At 43.8% G+C, this 17,636-nt stretch overlaps 1 protein-coding gene across 3 annotated transcripts in view; it reads left to right on the plus strand.

Annotated features, from left to right (window-relative positions):
- The window catches only part of hat1 (histone acetyltransferase 1), a 9,544-nt gene extending 4,316 nt beyond the window's left edge, over positions 1–5,228 (plus strand). For all 3 annotated transcript variants that reach the window (XM_088315757.1, XM_088315758.1, XM_088315756.1), the window contains 7 exons: positions 1,002–1,178; positions 1,257–1,378; positions 1,996–2,100; positions 2,475–2,581; positions 3,013–3,164; positions 3,661–3,777; positions 4,705–5,228. In XM_088315757.1, the coding sequence (XP_088171883.1) occupies positions 1,002–1,178; positions 1,257–1,378; positions 1,996–2,100; positions 2,475–2,581; positions 3,013–3,164; positions 3,661–3,777; positions 4,705–4,875 (951 nt within the window). In that variant the 3' untranslated portion in view covers positions 4,876–5,228. The remainder of the gene's footprint in view (positions 1–1,001; positions 1,179–1,256; positions 1,379–1,995; positions 2,101–2,474; positions 2,582–3,012; positions 3,165–3,660; positions 3,778–4,704) is intronic.
- Positions 5,229–17,636: the final 12,408 nt, after the last annotated feature.

A 17,636-nucleotide genomic window follows, 5' to 3' on the forward strand; every position in this document is an offset into this window, starting at 1 on the left:
TCTCTGTGGCGACATAATGCCCATCACGCATGTAAATGGTGTGAAAGGGCTGCTTAGCAAAGTGTTCTCATGTCAATCCTTGTGGAAATGGATACAATGCAAACATTACAGCTGAACTAACCACGCGTCGCGTTGAGTAAAAAGTCCGAGGGTAGCGCCCCTTTGTCTCCGAGGCCCTTTGAAAATGCGGGGCCCAATTCATTTGATTGGGTTCACTTGGCAGGATTAGAGGAGAGGCCTCTATTATGTATGGCCAAAGGTTTATTAAGTTGAGATCAATTCATCAGGTTTAATTTCCCAGTGAGTGGCAGAAATGCGTTATTGTGGCAACTTCATCACATATTCATGGTTTAACTTGAAGAGTAAATGTACAGATTTAAGTGGTCTTTTCACTGGGCCGGAGCTGCTGAGGCCTCTGCTCAGCTGACAGTTTTAATTGCCTAATGGCTTTCTTTTCATTGGCGCGCACACACACGCGGGATTTGTGTTTTATTTGCACAACCTATTTGGCAAATTTCTTGCAGCCTTGGCGTGTCTCTGTTGAGAGAAATTTCTCGTCGTCAATAAGTTATTGAATGATCACTTGTGCAACATTCCTAGAAAATTTCTATGCCCCATCAATGGTGAGAGCACAGGCACCATATCAGTCACACCGAAGCCACGGCGAGCTGAGCACAAACGGTGCAGCAACGCATGTAGACTGACAATATAACAATGCTCAGGCATATATTCTTTATCCTCTGCAAAGAACTGCTAACATGACTGTGGCTCACTGAGAAGCTGAGAGAAGAGCGGAGTCTCCAATATAGTTTATGTATATCTGTTTTGCTCCCAGCTCGCCAAAGCATGCACACCAGAAAACAGTAACATGTTGCATTGAAGGGGAACGTTACAAGCAGGCTCCAGGAACTGATTTAAGTCACTTCTTCGCAAGTTTTTGAAAGCGTATTTATAATTTTCATAGTCCTTCACCACTGTAATGATCTGACTTCACGTTACAGCCCGACGATATCGATGCCAAGATCCGTAAAATAGTTCCCGCCGGGTTCACCTGCAACACAGATGACTTCATCACGCTACTGGAGAAGGAAGCTAATTTCAGGCCCTTCGGCACTTTGTTGCACACGTACACAGTCCACAACGAGGAAGCCGGAGAGCTCACGTATCAGATTCACAAGGTGGGAACGCTCATATTTTGCCTCTTGTCAATTATTGTTGAAAGCTGCGTAGTCATGTTTAGCCTGTAATGTTTTCAGGCCGACTTGAGCTGCTCCGGATTCCGAGAGTACCACGAGCGCCTGCAGACCTTCCTCATGTGGTTCATCGAGACCGCCAGTTTCATTGACCCAGATGACGATCGTTGGGACTTCTTTCTTGTGTGCGTGATCTCTTTAATTGACAACACACACACAACACATTTTCACCCTCCTCCTACCCTAAACTATCCTAAAGCCTATATTGTGTCATTGAAAAACAAAGCCCCCTTTTCAGACGCTTGTGGCCAATTACCCGGCCGGTTTGATTATATTCCCCCTGTAAGAGAATCGTTGATCAGGCAAGAGCTTCTTTTGTGCCAAAAGCCCTTTTGAATTTATTTTTTTTCGGGGCACAGACAGAATTGAATGCTGTTGTCTTTTGAAACATTGAACAGTGTCTTAACAGTAAAAAGAGCCTCTGCCAGTGTTTCCTTTACCTTGGCACCTATTAATGCCGACAATGGGCAAAATGGACTGAAGTGATTTTTGAGGAGCTCAGTCCCTCTTTCAGGCCTTTCTCTTCGCTTAAGTTGCACTACTCCAATTAAGTGCATAATGTATTCAGGTTGTAGCAGGTGTACCGATCTGGCCTGGCTGCTCTAACTTGCTGCTGCTGTGGGTGGGGTGGGGTGGGGATTTGGGCTTTTTTGGTCGGGGGGTGAAAACATGGAAGCTAAAATGGACACTGCGGCAAAGTGTGCTTGTAATTGACCTGTTTGCCTTTGTGTTTTATCTGCAGATTTGAAAAGTACAATAAAGATGGGGAGACCCTCTACGCAACCATCGGCTACATGACAGTTTATAATTACTACGCGTATCCAGACAAAACCCGGCCACGTGTAAGGTAATTGCTGGGGCAGCATGGGCTGTCCCGTTCTTTTGTATGTTAAAGGGAAGAGGAAAATTGCACATTTCTTTATCCTCTTCCCAAAGAACGACCCAAATTACTGGCTTGGATCACCAATCATTGGTTTCATAATGAAACAAGGGTGATTTGTATCTGAAAACAGATTTATAAATAAGAATTTGATGTGACTGAATTAATTCTGCTGATGGATCAAAAAGACTCCGATCACTTTCTGTTCTTGCTGTGCTACTTAGATAACACAAGACCCCCCCCCCCCCCCCCCAAAAGAAAAAAAAAATTAAACATGTCTTAGTTCAGGATTTTACAAATCTTCCAACTTATCTTTATCCTTTTTTTTTTCCCCCTTCCAGTCAAATGCTGATTCTGCCTCCGTTCCAAGGCGAAGGTCATGGTGCGCAACTCTTGGAGGCAGTCCACAGATTTTATTCGAGCCTCCCAAAAGTGCGAGACATCACAGGTGAGTGATTTTAAAAATACAAAGGCTATAACATTAAGTTGATTTTTTTTTTTACCACAGTGAACTACAATCACAACAAACACATTTGTCGAGCAATACAGCCACTTAATATAGGCAGGTGTATTTGAAGTGAAATGTGGTGCAGTCACAAATGCTGGAATTGATTTGTCAGTGCTGTGACTGCATCATGTGGGGAAAGTTAATTTGGTGAGCTGGCATGAAAACGAGCCTGCTGAGGCCTTATTGAGATTTACTCGAGCTAAGTTGTTGACATGGCTGCGTGGAGACGGGGGATGAATACTAAAGAAGAATCCTAGATTGAAATTTGGAAAGTGGTCCAACGCCACCAATTGTGCCCGATGAAAAGGCTAACAAGCCAAGCAGAGAGCTTTCGAAAGTTCTTCTCAAACTGACATCAACTGTGTTTTCAGCTGAAGATCCCTCTGAGAGCTACGTGAAGCTGAGGGACTACGTGCTGGTCAAGCTTTGTCAGGCTCTTCCGTCTTTTGCTGAGGACAAACTGCACCAGGGCCTGTCAGCCGAAATGGTCGAAGAGGCGCAAGTCAAACTGAAAATCAACAAGGTGCTCTGTCAATGATTGCTCGGTCATTTCCTCACCGCGATGAATGTCGCAAAATGTCAACAGTCGAAAGCAGCAAAATATTGAATGAACAATTAGCCGATGCTTATTACCTCTTGTCGCCTTTTTTCTTCGTTTTATTTTCAAGGCACGGCCGACGACTGCAAAAATATTTGCATTTTCATGAGTAATATGAAATTGTAATGATGGTTATGCATCGTTGTAAAACACAATTAAGTGCACGTATACTATACTGTATTTTTGTCTAGACTGCCGGCCTCCTGGCAGCCGACTGTCTACTCCCTTAAACCCGGAAATTAATTTTTCGTGTTTGTGCTTTGGCGCATTTGATGGGCTGTAATTCGAAACATCACCACATCATGAAATGGCAATTCATTATTTGAATGCCGCAAAACCGATGGCTGAGACTCGCCACTTGCGAAGTAAGCAAGCTTTGAGTTAAACCTCTTAACCGTTGAAATCAATGTTACCCCGACAGAAACATGCAAGAAGAGTGTACGAGATCCTCCGTCTGAGAGTGACAGACATGAGTGATGAGGAGAAATCAAAAGCGTACCGCTTGGCAGTCAAGAAGAGGCTGTTTGGACCATACAGGGTGAGTTTTTTTTTTTTTGGGTGCTGGGGTGATTGGAGCTGGATTAACTGTAATTGCTTTTTAACACATTATGAAATTGTGGAGTAGAGCTCTGCGCCATACCGTAACCTCCTCCATCCTGTTTTCGCATGACATTTTCTGTATGAGTCGCTTTGCCACCGTTCTGTTCAGCAGAGGAAAGAGGGCGGAGTAGGACATGGAAAAGATCCCACAGGGAATATCGGCAAAGAGAGATCTGGTGGCCAGATGCTGCCAGTTTTTTCCTTCCCTGAGGAGATTTTGCATGTAGTTAGCTGAATGTTGAATGCGGCCACTTTGCAAACGCCAGAGAAATCGCTTGTCCTAATGCATGTGGAGTTTGATTATCATCACTGTTTCAAAATGTCATTCATCAATAGCTGATAATTCAATCAGCATTTTTAAGAAATTCTTTTTTGTACCATCTATGGATACTGTGATCTGCACAGAAGTCGGAGTCCATGTCAAACATGTAGTATCACTCGTGTCATCCTCAAAATGAAAGAAATGAGGCACATTCATGCATATTTCAACGGCGTGTATACTGCGCATGTTATTCATCAACGTGGCTGCAGAGGTCGAGGATGAGGGTCCTTGATTGGCCTCCGTCGAGTCCCGTCCTTTCACCAATTCAAGAGAGTGGGGTGCTTTTTTTTAAGTGCAAAATGTGACAAGACTTGTGTGCACCTCAAGAATGGCCCATCATATACATCTTAAATGCTTCGCCGTTGCGTCTTCAGACTCTAGTCTAATGAAGTTTTGAGAAAAGTGGCATCTTTACAAATGGTAAACATTTTTTTTTAAGTCTTGCAAATTTGAAATAATACCACTTAGGTCACAGGTCATTCCAGACAGTCCCCCCCCCCCCCCCCCCCCCCTTCACTGACTTGGTTTGTTTCTGTCGAGCAGAAAAATCAGAGGGAGCTAACGAAGATGACAAAGTGCTTGCGGCTCGAGGAGGTGGTGTCACAATTGGGTCAGATGGACACTCAGATGCAGCACGAGGAGCTGGAGAAGAGCTACCAGGTGGTTTTGGAAGACTACCGGAGAATCATTGAGAGGCTGGCGTCGCAGGCCTGATTAGGAGAGACCACTCACCAGGAGCTCACCCTCTCAACGGCGGTCTGCGTGTACGAAAAAAAAAAACCCTCATGAACTCCTCACTACAACCATGAAGAGACGCTCGTCAAGACGTACAATCCAATCACCATTCTAATTGCAGAGTGTTTTTACAGTAGCTGAGTTGTGGGTTGCGGTGGCAAGCAGCCATTTTGTCTCCCAGCTTGTGTTGGTACACTGGAAGATTCGTGCAGCTCGGTGGGGGTTTGTCCCACATTTGCGAGACCAGCCAGTCATGTTTGTAGATCTTTCTCTTGAACATTTCCCATTTGTCCGACTGTTTTGCAGCACTTCAAATAAAAATGGTATTTGTAGTCGCTTCGTATTGCACATTTCTTCACTGATGCAGTTGTGAGCCTAAACGTAAAACAAAGAGAATATTGTTTTTAAAATAACTGCTATCTGCTCTCATGTTTGCAAATGCAAAATGCCATAAACGGTTTAATGAGGTGACTGCATCTATTCTCAAGTTGTGAACCGCTTCACATTCTGGTACTGCGACAACCCGCTTTCTGATTAATGCATTTTTCCAGCCTGGTTTTTACTCCTAATGTACCTGCTCGAAATGTCACTTTGTTCAATAACCCTCTTGTGGATAATGTAACTTCTAATTGCCACTGTTGTGGAGTGCCTCAATGTGCTAATGATTATTATGGTGTTCAATTGAAAACCTTTGTATCTCTACAACAATCCAGCTTGTGGAGATCACCGGTAAATACCTGTCATACTTTATGATACTTTAGCACATTGCGGCTAAATAAGGACCGCTGGGTCAATTTGACCTTTTTCACACCCATTCCACTTGGCGTAAGAAAAAACCTTGGAACTCTTCACATCTGCAATGTAGCTTGATTGAACCCACTCGTGCACACGAGAGGCCTCATCTCGCTATTTCCACGAGTTCCCATTTAGTGCGACGTGTGACTGCTATGCATCGCTCTTTGCTCGGCTGACCAACTTGCTGGAGGATAGTGGTATTATCCAAGGCGTTAGAAGATAAATATGTCCTTTATTAGTCCCACAATGGGGAAATTTGAAGAATTTTGTCCAGTTACTTATGACTAGTGTTAGACTGATTATCGGCGCCCAATATTTCTCTCTCTACGCATCTCTCTCTACCTCCCTCTCTCTCTTTCTCTCTCTGCCCTGATAAAAAGCATATCGGTCTATCTCTACTTATGACTGCCATCCCATATGTCATTCGGTACAATCTTTACGATATATATGTATTTCTTCAAACTTTGTACTTTGAAATATGTAAAAACTTTAAAGCATAACATTCCGAATGTCAATTTTCTTTTCTTTAGTGAATCACCCACTTGGGTGCAGAGAAGGCAGTGTGCTTCCTTGTGGAGACGAGCGATTATCGCCAATCCAGCAGTGGCTCCTCAATCGCTAAGCTTTTGTTCAACGGGCACACAGGCTGTCTATTGTCGCATAAGTGCTGAGATGTGGGAGGCGGATTTGTGTGTGAGATTCCCAGTAAGTCGGTTTCACTCTTTCATATTTCTGAAAGCTTAACATCCAAAAATGTTGACATTTGCCGTCTTCACCCCCTCCCCCAAGCCCCTCCCTCCCCTTTCATGTTTCAGCATGTTTAATCATGCGAGCAATGACTATGATGCTGCCAGCCAGACTTAATATTGTGTGAATGGAAGCAAGAGTATTGAGCTCGACTGGAATATTTGGTTTCACCTGTGGTATTTTGGCCCCATGGCGCCTCCGGCATCTCTCTGCCGAGGCAGACAGTAGTCGGGACTTTGGATTGGAGCCCAGTTGCACTGATGGACCCGCTAAATATGATACCTGTGTGGAGCAGCGGCATCTTAACTGCCAAATTCCCAGGAGAGAATGTGCCGAGGAAGAGAGGGCACCCACCTCTATTCCCCCCCGTAGCAATACCTCTCTTATCATGTTCCCTCTTCTTTTGTGCTCCTTTTTAGATAGCCGCATTCCCCGTGGCTAGCGGGGCACCGACCCGGTCCCCTTTCACTGCTAAACGGCCCCTCTTTAAGATCATGTTTGATGCTCTGACTAGCCGACCCAAAGCAGTGTAAAGAAAACCAAGTTAGACATCTTTTAATTGTGTGTCAGACAATCAAGATTGAGCATCTCGGGCCGCTTTTAGATGTGACGACGATACGGTTGTTTGTGAAGAGCGTCCAGTTAAGCGGCGGAGTGTGTATCCAGCGATAAACAGACAGGAATGATTTTTAAAGGAATTCCAGATGTGCAGGTGAAGAGAAGTGTGGTCTGTGGTCACATCTCTTGACTGAGGTTTGAGGTCTTTCGGCATTTCACATTGAGCACACAAACTAAAAAAATATATTTTATGAAATACTTTATAGCGAACACTCTTATCATGGATACTGATCGACGTCCAATTAGTTTTTCCTCATAGCAAATCTGGCCCACAAGTCCTGGAACATTTCTGACGCTCCTTATTTTGAAGCTGAATGAGAATTCTTCTCACGGTCTTATTCTCTTAACACCCTCACTGGTGCTGATCCATTTTTGGGGGGAATAAGTGAAATTGAATGTGAGCTATGCGGAGGTTTTACTTGACATCATGCGTGATGGCGGTTAAAATGAGGGTCGCTCATTCGAGAGTACTGGAACCCAAATAGAGAACCTACAGAATTCTTTTCAGCTCTCTGAGTCACCAAAAGCTCAACTTGTTGTCATCGTAAGGCTCTGGGTGGAACGTACGGTACCACAACGTCAGCAAGATAAGTCAGTTAAGTCATGTAAAATGTGATAAATGCAAACTTTCCTCGAATGGAAAACGAACGAGAAACTAAAAGGCACAGAAGATTCAACTGTGCACTTGAGTTCAGGTTTTAAACATCACATTAACCGTCTCCTTGTCGTGCTGTTTTGCTTGCAACTGACTGTTGGGCCAGCCTGTGTATTAATCTCTTAAATGAGCCGTGATTCACTCGATGTGCTTTCCAATTAAAAGCGCCCCATTAGGGTGTAATTGGCGCTATCTGAGGCTGTGAGCGAGCCGTATCGGAGCAGAGTGAGAAGCCAGTCTGATGCTATCGGGTCAGAGGAGACAGGAAACTTCTGTGTAATCTCGTCAGCTCGGAGATGGCGACTGCGATCGCGCATGGCGACTCGGCTTGCTGACGTTTTGATCCAGCCGGGATCACAAAGCGACCGTGGGCTCGCTTTCTGTAATAAAAAAAACTAAAAAAAAAACCCTGGGGGAGTGGGAGGGCTAACTTTGGAGAAAAACACCACAAATGGGAACTTGTGAGGACAGGTTGCTTCTTGAACAGATTTTGTCGGACAGGACTTCTCACTCTTTCCTAAAAACATTATCCTTTTTTTTTTTTAACACCAAGCCCCTAAAGTAAACAATGTGGAAGAGTGATTTTCTTTTTACTCTTCTGACAACATCCCTAAATAGGCTGTAAATGTTTTTTTTTTTTTTTTCACAACCACCCCAGAACGGCAAATGCATACAGCGCGTTTGCGGTGTGCATATGTCCCATTTGCTGCTCACACGGACTGCTCAGTAAACACTAACCACACACAAAAATGTGAATTGGGAACACGTCCTTTTACAATATGCGTCACTCACAATATGACAGCAACACGCTTCCAGAGCCGTGGGTGAAGCTTTCACGCCGTGACTTTCCAGCTTACTAAGTAAATATGCACACGGACACGCGATGACATTCGGCAGATGCTCTGTGCTAATTAAGGCCAAGTATTCCCCGTTGTCCAGGTTGTTGAGAAACCTTAAGTGCACTGCTGGCAAAGCTACGGGACCTGATTGGGGCGGAGTCTTTAACCGGAATCTTTTAACATAATACATAATAAAGCCGTCAAAATTAAAAAAAAAAAAAAAAAGGTGTGTCTTTTTGTTCAATCATGTGAGGTGACTCTAATTCGGTCATAATTTCTCTGGAGAATCTAATTGAAAATTGTGCAAATGTTTCATTCTTATTATCCTTGTCGATGTTGTCCAAAAACGTTTTATTTTTATTTTAACGAATACGTCTTAAATGTTTCTTTCATGCCGTCTGCATCCACTCTTGCTCTCTTTTGTGTCTTAATTTTTTGTATATGAAGACTTTTTACAAGGCCACTTTTGGGTCCAAATTCTGCTCATGGGTTAGCCATTGCAACCAAATTGGGTTACTTTGAACCCAGTTGGTGATGGCCTGACTACTGTGATGGAATCATACTTATTATGCGCAAACCTCCCCGAAATGCTCTATGGGAGGAAGTGAAAAGACCTTAAAACGCCAACCACCCACAGACCCTCTCCTCTACCTTCGGCCTCCTCTTGCAGCTCTCCCAGGCTGCGGCAGGTCTCAGTGTCCTGGCTCCTGTCCAGGATCTGGTGCTGTGATGGGGAGGGTCACGCTTGGGTCTGACCCCGGGGCCTTCATGCTTGATGTTGTTATTATTAGAGCACATTGGCCCCCGGGCAGCTTGTCCCCAAAGCAGGGAAGACTCTGGAGACGTTCTGGACCTGGAAAACAGCTGTGCGGGTTAGAGGCTGCCGAGGCACCTTTGCCCCCCCCCCCCCCTTTCTCAATGGTCCCCTGAGAGCACCTCTGCACTGGCCAACCAGGAGGTGTGTGGGTGTAATTTTAAATGCAAACTGCACTCACCCGGAGTGACGCATTACAATGTGAATATTTCAAAGAGCAGGCAGCTGAAGTGTGAAATGGAAATGAAAACGTTTGTATCAAGCTTTGTATTTTTTCTTTTAATATGGCTACTTGTCAAATTTTCCATGGAAAGCGCGACCTCAAATAAAGAAGTTTCTTGCAAATGGAAGGCAGCAGGTGCTTCCAGCCCCCGAATAACGCGGCCAAATTTCACGTGTTCTTAGATTGCGATTACAATCAAGGTAACTAGAAAATATTCTTCATCAGTTGTTTACACAAACCAGCATTTTTTATTATGATTAACAAAGATAATGCTCACTTTTGATAGGCGTCAGAGATATATTAATTGAACAAAAAGGTTATGTCGGTTTAAATGGTGTTGAACAATACTGAAAGCTGTTACGATAAACATAGTTAAATAATACATGTCTGACAGTCTCACTTAAAACTGCGGAATATTATTTGTTTATAAATATACGTAATTATGATTGGGGTTATATAATGGTGGCTTTTTGGGAGTGTTAAATGCCTTTCATGTGTCTCTACGATCTTACGTCTACCTATCCTTGGCATTTCTACTGGGATGGGTTGTATTGGTTTGGTTTGGGTTAGGGGGGGGGCGTCTAACTGTGTAAATAGGGTTGAAAATTGCATGTGGCCTTTGACTGTCTCTATAATTGCGAGCCTCTTGCCGTATTTTGCTTGGCAGCCTGAGAGGTTAACCCCTGAGGGTTAGAGGCCTGGAGCTCTCCGTCTAACTGGCAGAGGGGCTCCTCAAAGACTCGCTTGTTCACCTTCCAGCCTGGCCAACGCTAAGCCTTCACTGATTATCTTCTTGATGAGAGCGAGAGACGCGAGCTCTTGTGTTCAGACGTGCTATTAGCGGGCGCAGGCACCTGGGCGGTCGCTGTTGCGTGGACGGCTTTGTCGACCTCTGCGTGGAAGCAAGCGCGTGCAACTTGGAGCCGCATTGTGATCTTAACCCACTGGCCACAAAATTAGGTACACCCGCAGAATCTCATGAGCTGGATTAATTTAACAATCCACAAGATCAGGCGTGGGCAAAGTGCGGCGCGGGGGCCACATGCGGCCCGTTCAACGTTTTAATCCAGCCCGCCGAATTTGAAAAAAATTAAATGAATCAACATTGTTAGTTTTATTTTTTAAATACCGTGTTTTTTTTTCCAAATACATATATATTGTTGTAATGCTTTTGTTCACTTTCATTTCAAATTAAATGTTTGTTTTTTTTCTCCGATGAGGTGAGGTGACCAAAACCCGCCATCCATCAGCTCCTGGTCCGGCCCCTCTGTCAAATTTTGGAACCCATTGTGGCCCGCCAATCAAAAAGTTTGCACACCCTTCCACAAGATTTTACAGCAATCGGATTTTGCAATGCTCCATTCCACAAGCTTTCAAATAATGTCGCTAAAATTAATGAACATCAATTTGAATTGTACCAAATGCTCCTTTTTCGAGAGAACCATATGATGAGACGGCTTGAATGATCCGTGCAGGAAGCGGTGTTGTTGTAATCAGACATGACTCCTAACCATCCCTCCATCATGTCTACGCCTGGCGTCTGATTAAGACCTGATTTAGTGGGCCTCAGCTCCCCGCGTTCCGGGTTGGATACAGTGCTCTATACATTCACCCAAATTTTCACCAGGGCTTTATTTAACTCCCACTGATTTATTATTGACCTGTGCATGCTCAAACTACCCCAAATACACAAAAGTAGCCAACATAATAACACAAATTAAAAGTGCTGTAAAGTACGCTATGTTTTACCTGAAAGACGCTTTTATGCTTTGCCGGTTTGGAAAACATGGCGATTTTTGTCAAGGAGGCCGCTTTATGTATGTTCTAATGAATAAACAAAAGTTATTCAGGGGTTGTTGACAAGGGGAAGAAAAATGATTTTGTCACAAAAAAAAGGAAAAAACTTTTGGAAAACGCCAACTTTCCAGATGTATGGATGTCATTTTCACAACAGGCGGGATGTTTTTCTACCGCTCTTGATAATGAGCTAAGGCTTCTGCTTTATTGTGACCAGCGGAAACCTCCAATTCTCCATTCCAATTACACAGTTAGTAGTTTGCTTTTTAAAAACACACTTTTGGACAAGGCTTGTTCATGTGCGTGTGTGTGTTGGACTGGCGGTCCAGGTGTTTTTATAACAAAAAAAAAAAAAATTGGACGATGCACTGTTTTTACAAGATCCTTCATTTTACCCCTGAAGCCAAATGTAATCTATATGAACCCTGGTTAATCACAATAGGTGAAAATCTAAAATATAAAGAGACTCAATTAAAAAAAAATAGGAAGTCTTTTCTTGTCACAGAGCTCCAAATAAAATCCAAAGTTGCTCGCTTCAAACTGTTAAAAAACTGACACCATTCAGAAACTGAAACATATACCTTTTTTTTTTTTAGTTGGAGACCTTCTCTGCCTCTTCTTGTTGCTGTTTATTACGCTGCATCTCTTTAAATTGAGCTGCCTCTGCCTGGCGCGTTGCAGCGCAACAAATTAACTGACTGACTGTACCAAGTCATTCAAGCTTTCTAATAATGCCGACTTTTAATTGCCCGTTTAAAACCATTGTCTTTGCTGAGAAAGTCCCCCTCACCCCTTGGGACCACATCTTGTCGTGTTTTTTTGTTTTGGGGAACAAGTGGACTTTGTGACATAACAGAGGAAGCAGCCCGTTTCAGACATGTAGACGCTCGGTGGTCCCCGTCGAGAGCACTAAGCTCTACTGTTGTCGCCGCTCTCACTGTGGATAACGGCCTCTCCAACCCAGGTTCGTGGCGAGGCTCCCTGCAGCTGCTGTCTGTGAGCCTGATTAGTGTGTGGTGATGAGAGCCCCCAACACACACACACACACACACACACACACTCCGAAAGGGTTAAGCAGTTGGTTAGGGAGAGACCTGCTCTGTGTCCAAGATGTTGAGTGCTGTGGCACGATGGTGTGCTGTTACACTGCATGAGGCCTCGTCTCCACTTGATTGGGCCTGTAAGATCACAGCAAGCTCCCCCCCCCCACCCGCTCTGCCAACCCCCTCCTCCCTGAGGGTTTCTTTCGCCACATCCTCCCTGCTGATTATCACCACTACCAGAGCTGACTCTTGCACTCCAGCTGCTGTCCACACTTTGGCTCTGGGGCGAATTCTGCAATGTTGCATGATGGGAGCAAAGTTTCTCCCAGGGTCCATGATGTTGAGCATGCTGTTGCACAGCTGAACTCCTCAAAGGCTGGAAGCTGCTTGCCCTCCTGCAGAATCCAGCACCCACTGCACAGTTGTGGGAAGTAACAAAATGCAGACAACTACAAATACGTTGTAGTTTTTTTTTTTTTTTTTGTGGTCGAGGGGTCATGCAAATCGTTTCTATATCATCCCTGTTGACCTCCAGAGGCGGTGCCGACAGCATGGAATGTGCCCTCTTTCTTTTCACGTACCGTACAATATAATATTTCTTGAACCGGTCAAAAACCATAAATCGCTGCCGTTTCTGATGATTTGATGTTGCTTGCAATTTTTTACTTGACTCAGGGGCGTGCAGAGCGCAAAAAAAAGCAAGATCACGGATACACACGGACAAAATTCGTGATGTCTGGGCTCTCCCTTGGAGTTAGGGCGGGAATCTCGATCAACTGGAAGACGCTAAGAGGTGGCTCGGACATTTGTTTAGGATGCTTCCTGCTGACATGCTTTGGGATGGTCCCTCAAATCGGAGGCCCTCTGGAATGCTCGTGACATCCTAGAGGGACCGTCAGTCGATATCCCTTGGAAGAGTTGGATGAAGTGGTTGGGGAGCGGAACATCTGGCCTTCTCCGCGTTGGTCGCTTTCACCATTACCTGACCTTGGAGAAGAAAGAAATTAATGGTTGGATAATATTCCGTTCAGTTCATATTTTTAATTCATTTAGCATTGTTACTCAAGGTTAGGTAAGCTAACAAGGCAGACAAGCTAATGCTAGCTTGCGCGTGTGGCATGTCACATGATTGCTTTCTTTCTTTTCTGTACCAGTGCTGCGTAAATTAAAAAAAAAAATCCCTTTTTGGGACACATAATAATTTTTACCAATATTTGTACTTTTTTTAATTAAGTTCTGAAATTGAATGAGTGCTACTACTTTTACCCGAGTATTTTCTTTTAGCACAGCACCAGCAGAACTGCTGCACACCAAATGCCTTTCAATCAGCCTCTCCCTAGTGGGACCTGTAAACAATATCCAGAGCTTCCAAGCGTTAAAACTGAGAACAAGGTCACAGTCTTGCAAACACGTCGGAGCAGACCGACATGTGTTGCTCTTTGCAGGTGTTTCCTCTGAGCAATCGCAGGACACGATGCTGCTTAGCTCGAGTGCACTTTTATCCAACGTTCGTCAGGATGGTCGCGTTCGTGATGTTCTTTCAGCCTCGGCTTCAAGACTGAAGCTGGAGAATCATTTTCTCTTCAATTGCGTTCCGAGCTTTAGGATAATTCGAGTCTTTATCTGATAAACGCAAGACTGGATGATTCACACCGCTGTTATCGAAACATCGCTTTGTCTGTTGTGAGACTGCAAGAGAGAAAAACAGTATTTGATTGTAGTTTAAGACATGGAGCTCGTGTACTCAGAAGTACCGCGTAACGTGTATTCACTGGAGTTTTTCGTGGAAAATCATAGAAAATAATAAGCATAATATAAAATACGTTTTACTGAGTCTCAAGTATAAGTCAACGGAAATGCCACCCCGGTCGGGTTGCCGTGAAAGTTTTGCTAACGTCATAGTTCTTATACGCATCCTGATGTGAACAGACCCAATCATTTTCCACTGCACATTAATTGCCTTCAAAAATAATTAACCCAATCTTGGTTAAAAGTGACCCAATCTGCTGAAAGTTCACAGCTACCCAGCATTTTCTTTTTTTTTTTATTTTATTTTATTTTTTTACATTTGCTGATGTGTTCAATTGGGCGTGTGTGTGCTTTTTTTTTTTGGGGGGGGGGGGTGTTTCATAATCTACTATATTATACTTTTCTTACTAAGATTATTTTTTATATCGCCCTTATAATTGCTTCATATTTTAGCGACCAAAAATTAGAACAGGGGTGGGCAAACTTTTTGATGGGTGGGCCACAATGGGTTCTAAAATTTGACAGAGGGTGTCGGACCAGGAGCAGATGGATGGAGTGTTTTGGTCACCTCACCTCATCGGAGAAAAAAAAAAATACATTTAATTTTAAAAGAAAGAGAACAAAAGCATTACAATCAAATATATGTCTTTGAAAAACCACAGAATTTAGAAAATAAAACATTCATTTAATTTTCTTCAAGATCGGAGGGCCAGATTAAACGGGCCGTAGTTTGCCCACGCCTGAATTAGAATGTTCACATGAGACTGAGATGAGATTATTCCTTTTCCATTTTTCGCTGGCGTAACTTGACTCTCAATTCAAACTGGAGATCGACCAGCGTCCTGCAATTGATTGTGTTCAACTTCAGATATTGTCACTTGCGCCGCACAGTATGAACTTGATTCTCTGATTTTGTCCTACTTAAAGTCAATCATTTATTTATATATATATTTTTTTGTGGCTGCAGATGTCAACATGCTGCTCAGCCATTTGCCTTCAGCTCTGGAGTGGAGCCTCTTCTCATTCGGTGCCAAAGCTGTATAATGTGAGTGTTGATGGGCAGGAATTCTGCATCAGCCTTTTGGGGGGCCGGGGGGGGGGGGGGGTTGTCTAGTGTCTCTCTGTCACACAAGTGAGACACGAAGGGCACCCGCCACCCCCTTCTGTGTTAAAAGGGTTGTATTGTTGATCACATCTTCATGTACACTTTCTTTTTTTTTTTTTTTCCTGCAGTCTTGCTGAGCTCAGACTGCGATGACAGCCTTTGTGTCCGTATAGTTTAAAATTTCTATTTCAGCTGTACATGTGTGGTTTCGTGTTGAACAACTTTAAATCCTGCGTATGGCCCTGCTGCTGACGGTAACACAAGAATTCAATTATGGCATTAGGAGCATTAGTGGAATGTGTCGCTTCCTTCACACCAGGTGGTGTAAATTGCTACTATGAATATCTGTGACCTAAATCCGGGGAATTAAACTAATTCTTAGTGGAGATTTGCCCAGATAGGCCTTATTTCACGGGATTACCATGTATGATCTCAATTTCTGCTTTGAAATCTGGTGACGTTTTTGGCAGCTCAACTTCTCAGGGTCTCGGGGAAACAGATTTTTACATTGTTATGTGAGTGTTTATTATCACAAGGTTACAGTGCTGCTGTGCAAATGTGTTGTTTTTAGTTTTGGTTTCTTGAACATGTGTAAATAGAACGTCAGTCAGAAGAGCGCAGACCTCTGCCAAGGCCAATTAACAAAATCCGAACAAACAATTATGGCGCGCCATGTTTAATTGTCCGTCTGTTGCTTAGCTGGCCGGTTGCTGATTTATTGAGAGAGAGAGTGACATTGATGTCATCGTGTCTCAAACATTGGAAGTCATTTGCTGCATTGCCGATACTCGACAAGCTAACGGGTTCTGGCTTGGTCCATGTATAACCTCATCGACAAGGTTTTCTGTTTGAATTTGAACGTGATTTTCAGAGTGGGGCAGTCCGTCCATTTTTGGTGTGTGTGGGGTGGTGACAAATTAAAAAAAAAAAAAAAAGGGGTTCAATTAACAAAGGTTGATTTTAGTCCGGCCCAAGAATCGTCCCTCGACAATTTTTATGAAAAAGGCCGGAGGGTCAAGGCCGGAATGGTTCAGAGATCGTGGCCGCAGGCTGAGGGACTGACCAACAAAAAAGGGTCAAGTGCCCAGCTCTGTTGCTTTTATTTGGCCAGTTTTCATGGGAATTCCCAGTTTGTAATCACACCAAATATTTATTTTAGACTGCCCACTCCGTCTTCCTGTTGCTCAGATGCTATCAACAAATATGGCTACTTGTGAGTCTGTGTCTCACGTGTAAGCCTTGCACCACCTTAAAGTACCAGCAAGGAATAATTGTTTGTTTATGTTAGTGTTAACGCAAAATAAAGTAGTTGATCTGAGGTTTCTGGTATATTATTTTGAGGGTACAGTGAAGCCTCATTTCCACCTGCGAAAACCCAAAAAATAGAGAGACATGAAAACATTTTTTTTTTTTTTGGAGTGTTGCCCCTCCCACACACTGTAAAGACATTCTTTAGCACCGGCAGACATCATATAACATCACTTTGAGGAAACAAAAAGAAGACTCTCACTAAAATGTGCCTGCTTCACACTGTTTATTTGTCACTCCCAGTTGACGTTAACAGCAAAGCTCCCAAAATGTTCAAGCAAATCGTAGCGTTTCATCTCCGGAAAATGTGCTAGCTTAATGCTAACATTCGCCATAATGCTCAATGCCATACATAATGGAAATTAGCGCGCTATTGTGGTGCTTAGAAACCTTTAAAAAAACTGCTATTCAAAACTAGTGTTGGTCCGATACCACTTTTTGGGTCCTGATACCGATACCACTAACTGGCTGTGCCGTATCGGCCGATACTTTTGCAAAATCAAAATATAAGCACAATTTTTCTTGGAATTTTCAAGAATGAGTTGGGTGTAAAATTATTCATTTAACATGCGCACGAAAACTGTCAAATCATGATACCAATGTCGATAGCCGGTATCGGGTCCACACTGGTTGGTACTAGCCAATCCCGCTACCAGCTTTTAAGGCAGTATCGCTACAGTTACCGATACTGGTATCGGTATCGGAACAACACTATTTAAAACACACGGAGCATTATTTCTGACAGTGATTGACCGTGTTGCTCCCCCCGCAATCTACAAGTCCATACCGTAAATGGATTCTACGATGTCCCCAAGATGACCATTGGACAAGTGCATACACATGCAGACAGTTCAAGTGCATCTATGATTAATTCACCCCGGTCAGACTTTCATCCTCCTATTCGGCCTCTCAGACCGCCAGCCGTGGCAGGAAAGGCAGAAGATTGAAAAGGAGGAACGCGTGACGGGCTGTTTACCCTCGGCCCCGGCAGCTGGTTAGCTGCCGCGTTGCCGCTTGACGCCCCCCCCCCCCTCCGTTGCTTTTCAA

This window comes from Idiotropiscis lumnitzeri, chromosome 14 (assembly GCF_059441095.1).
Source record: "Idiotropiscis lumnitzeri isolate Australia: NSW breed Sydney's pygmy pipehorse chromosome 14, RoL_Ilum_1.0, whole genome shotgun sequence".
Taxonomy (NCBI): domain Eukaryota; kingdom Metazoa; phylum Chordata; class Actinopteri; order Syngnathiformes; family Syngnathidae; genus Idiotropiscis; species Idiotropiscis lumnitzeri.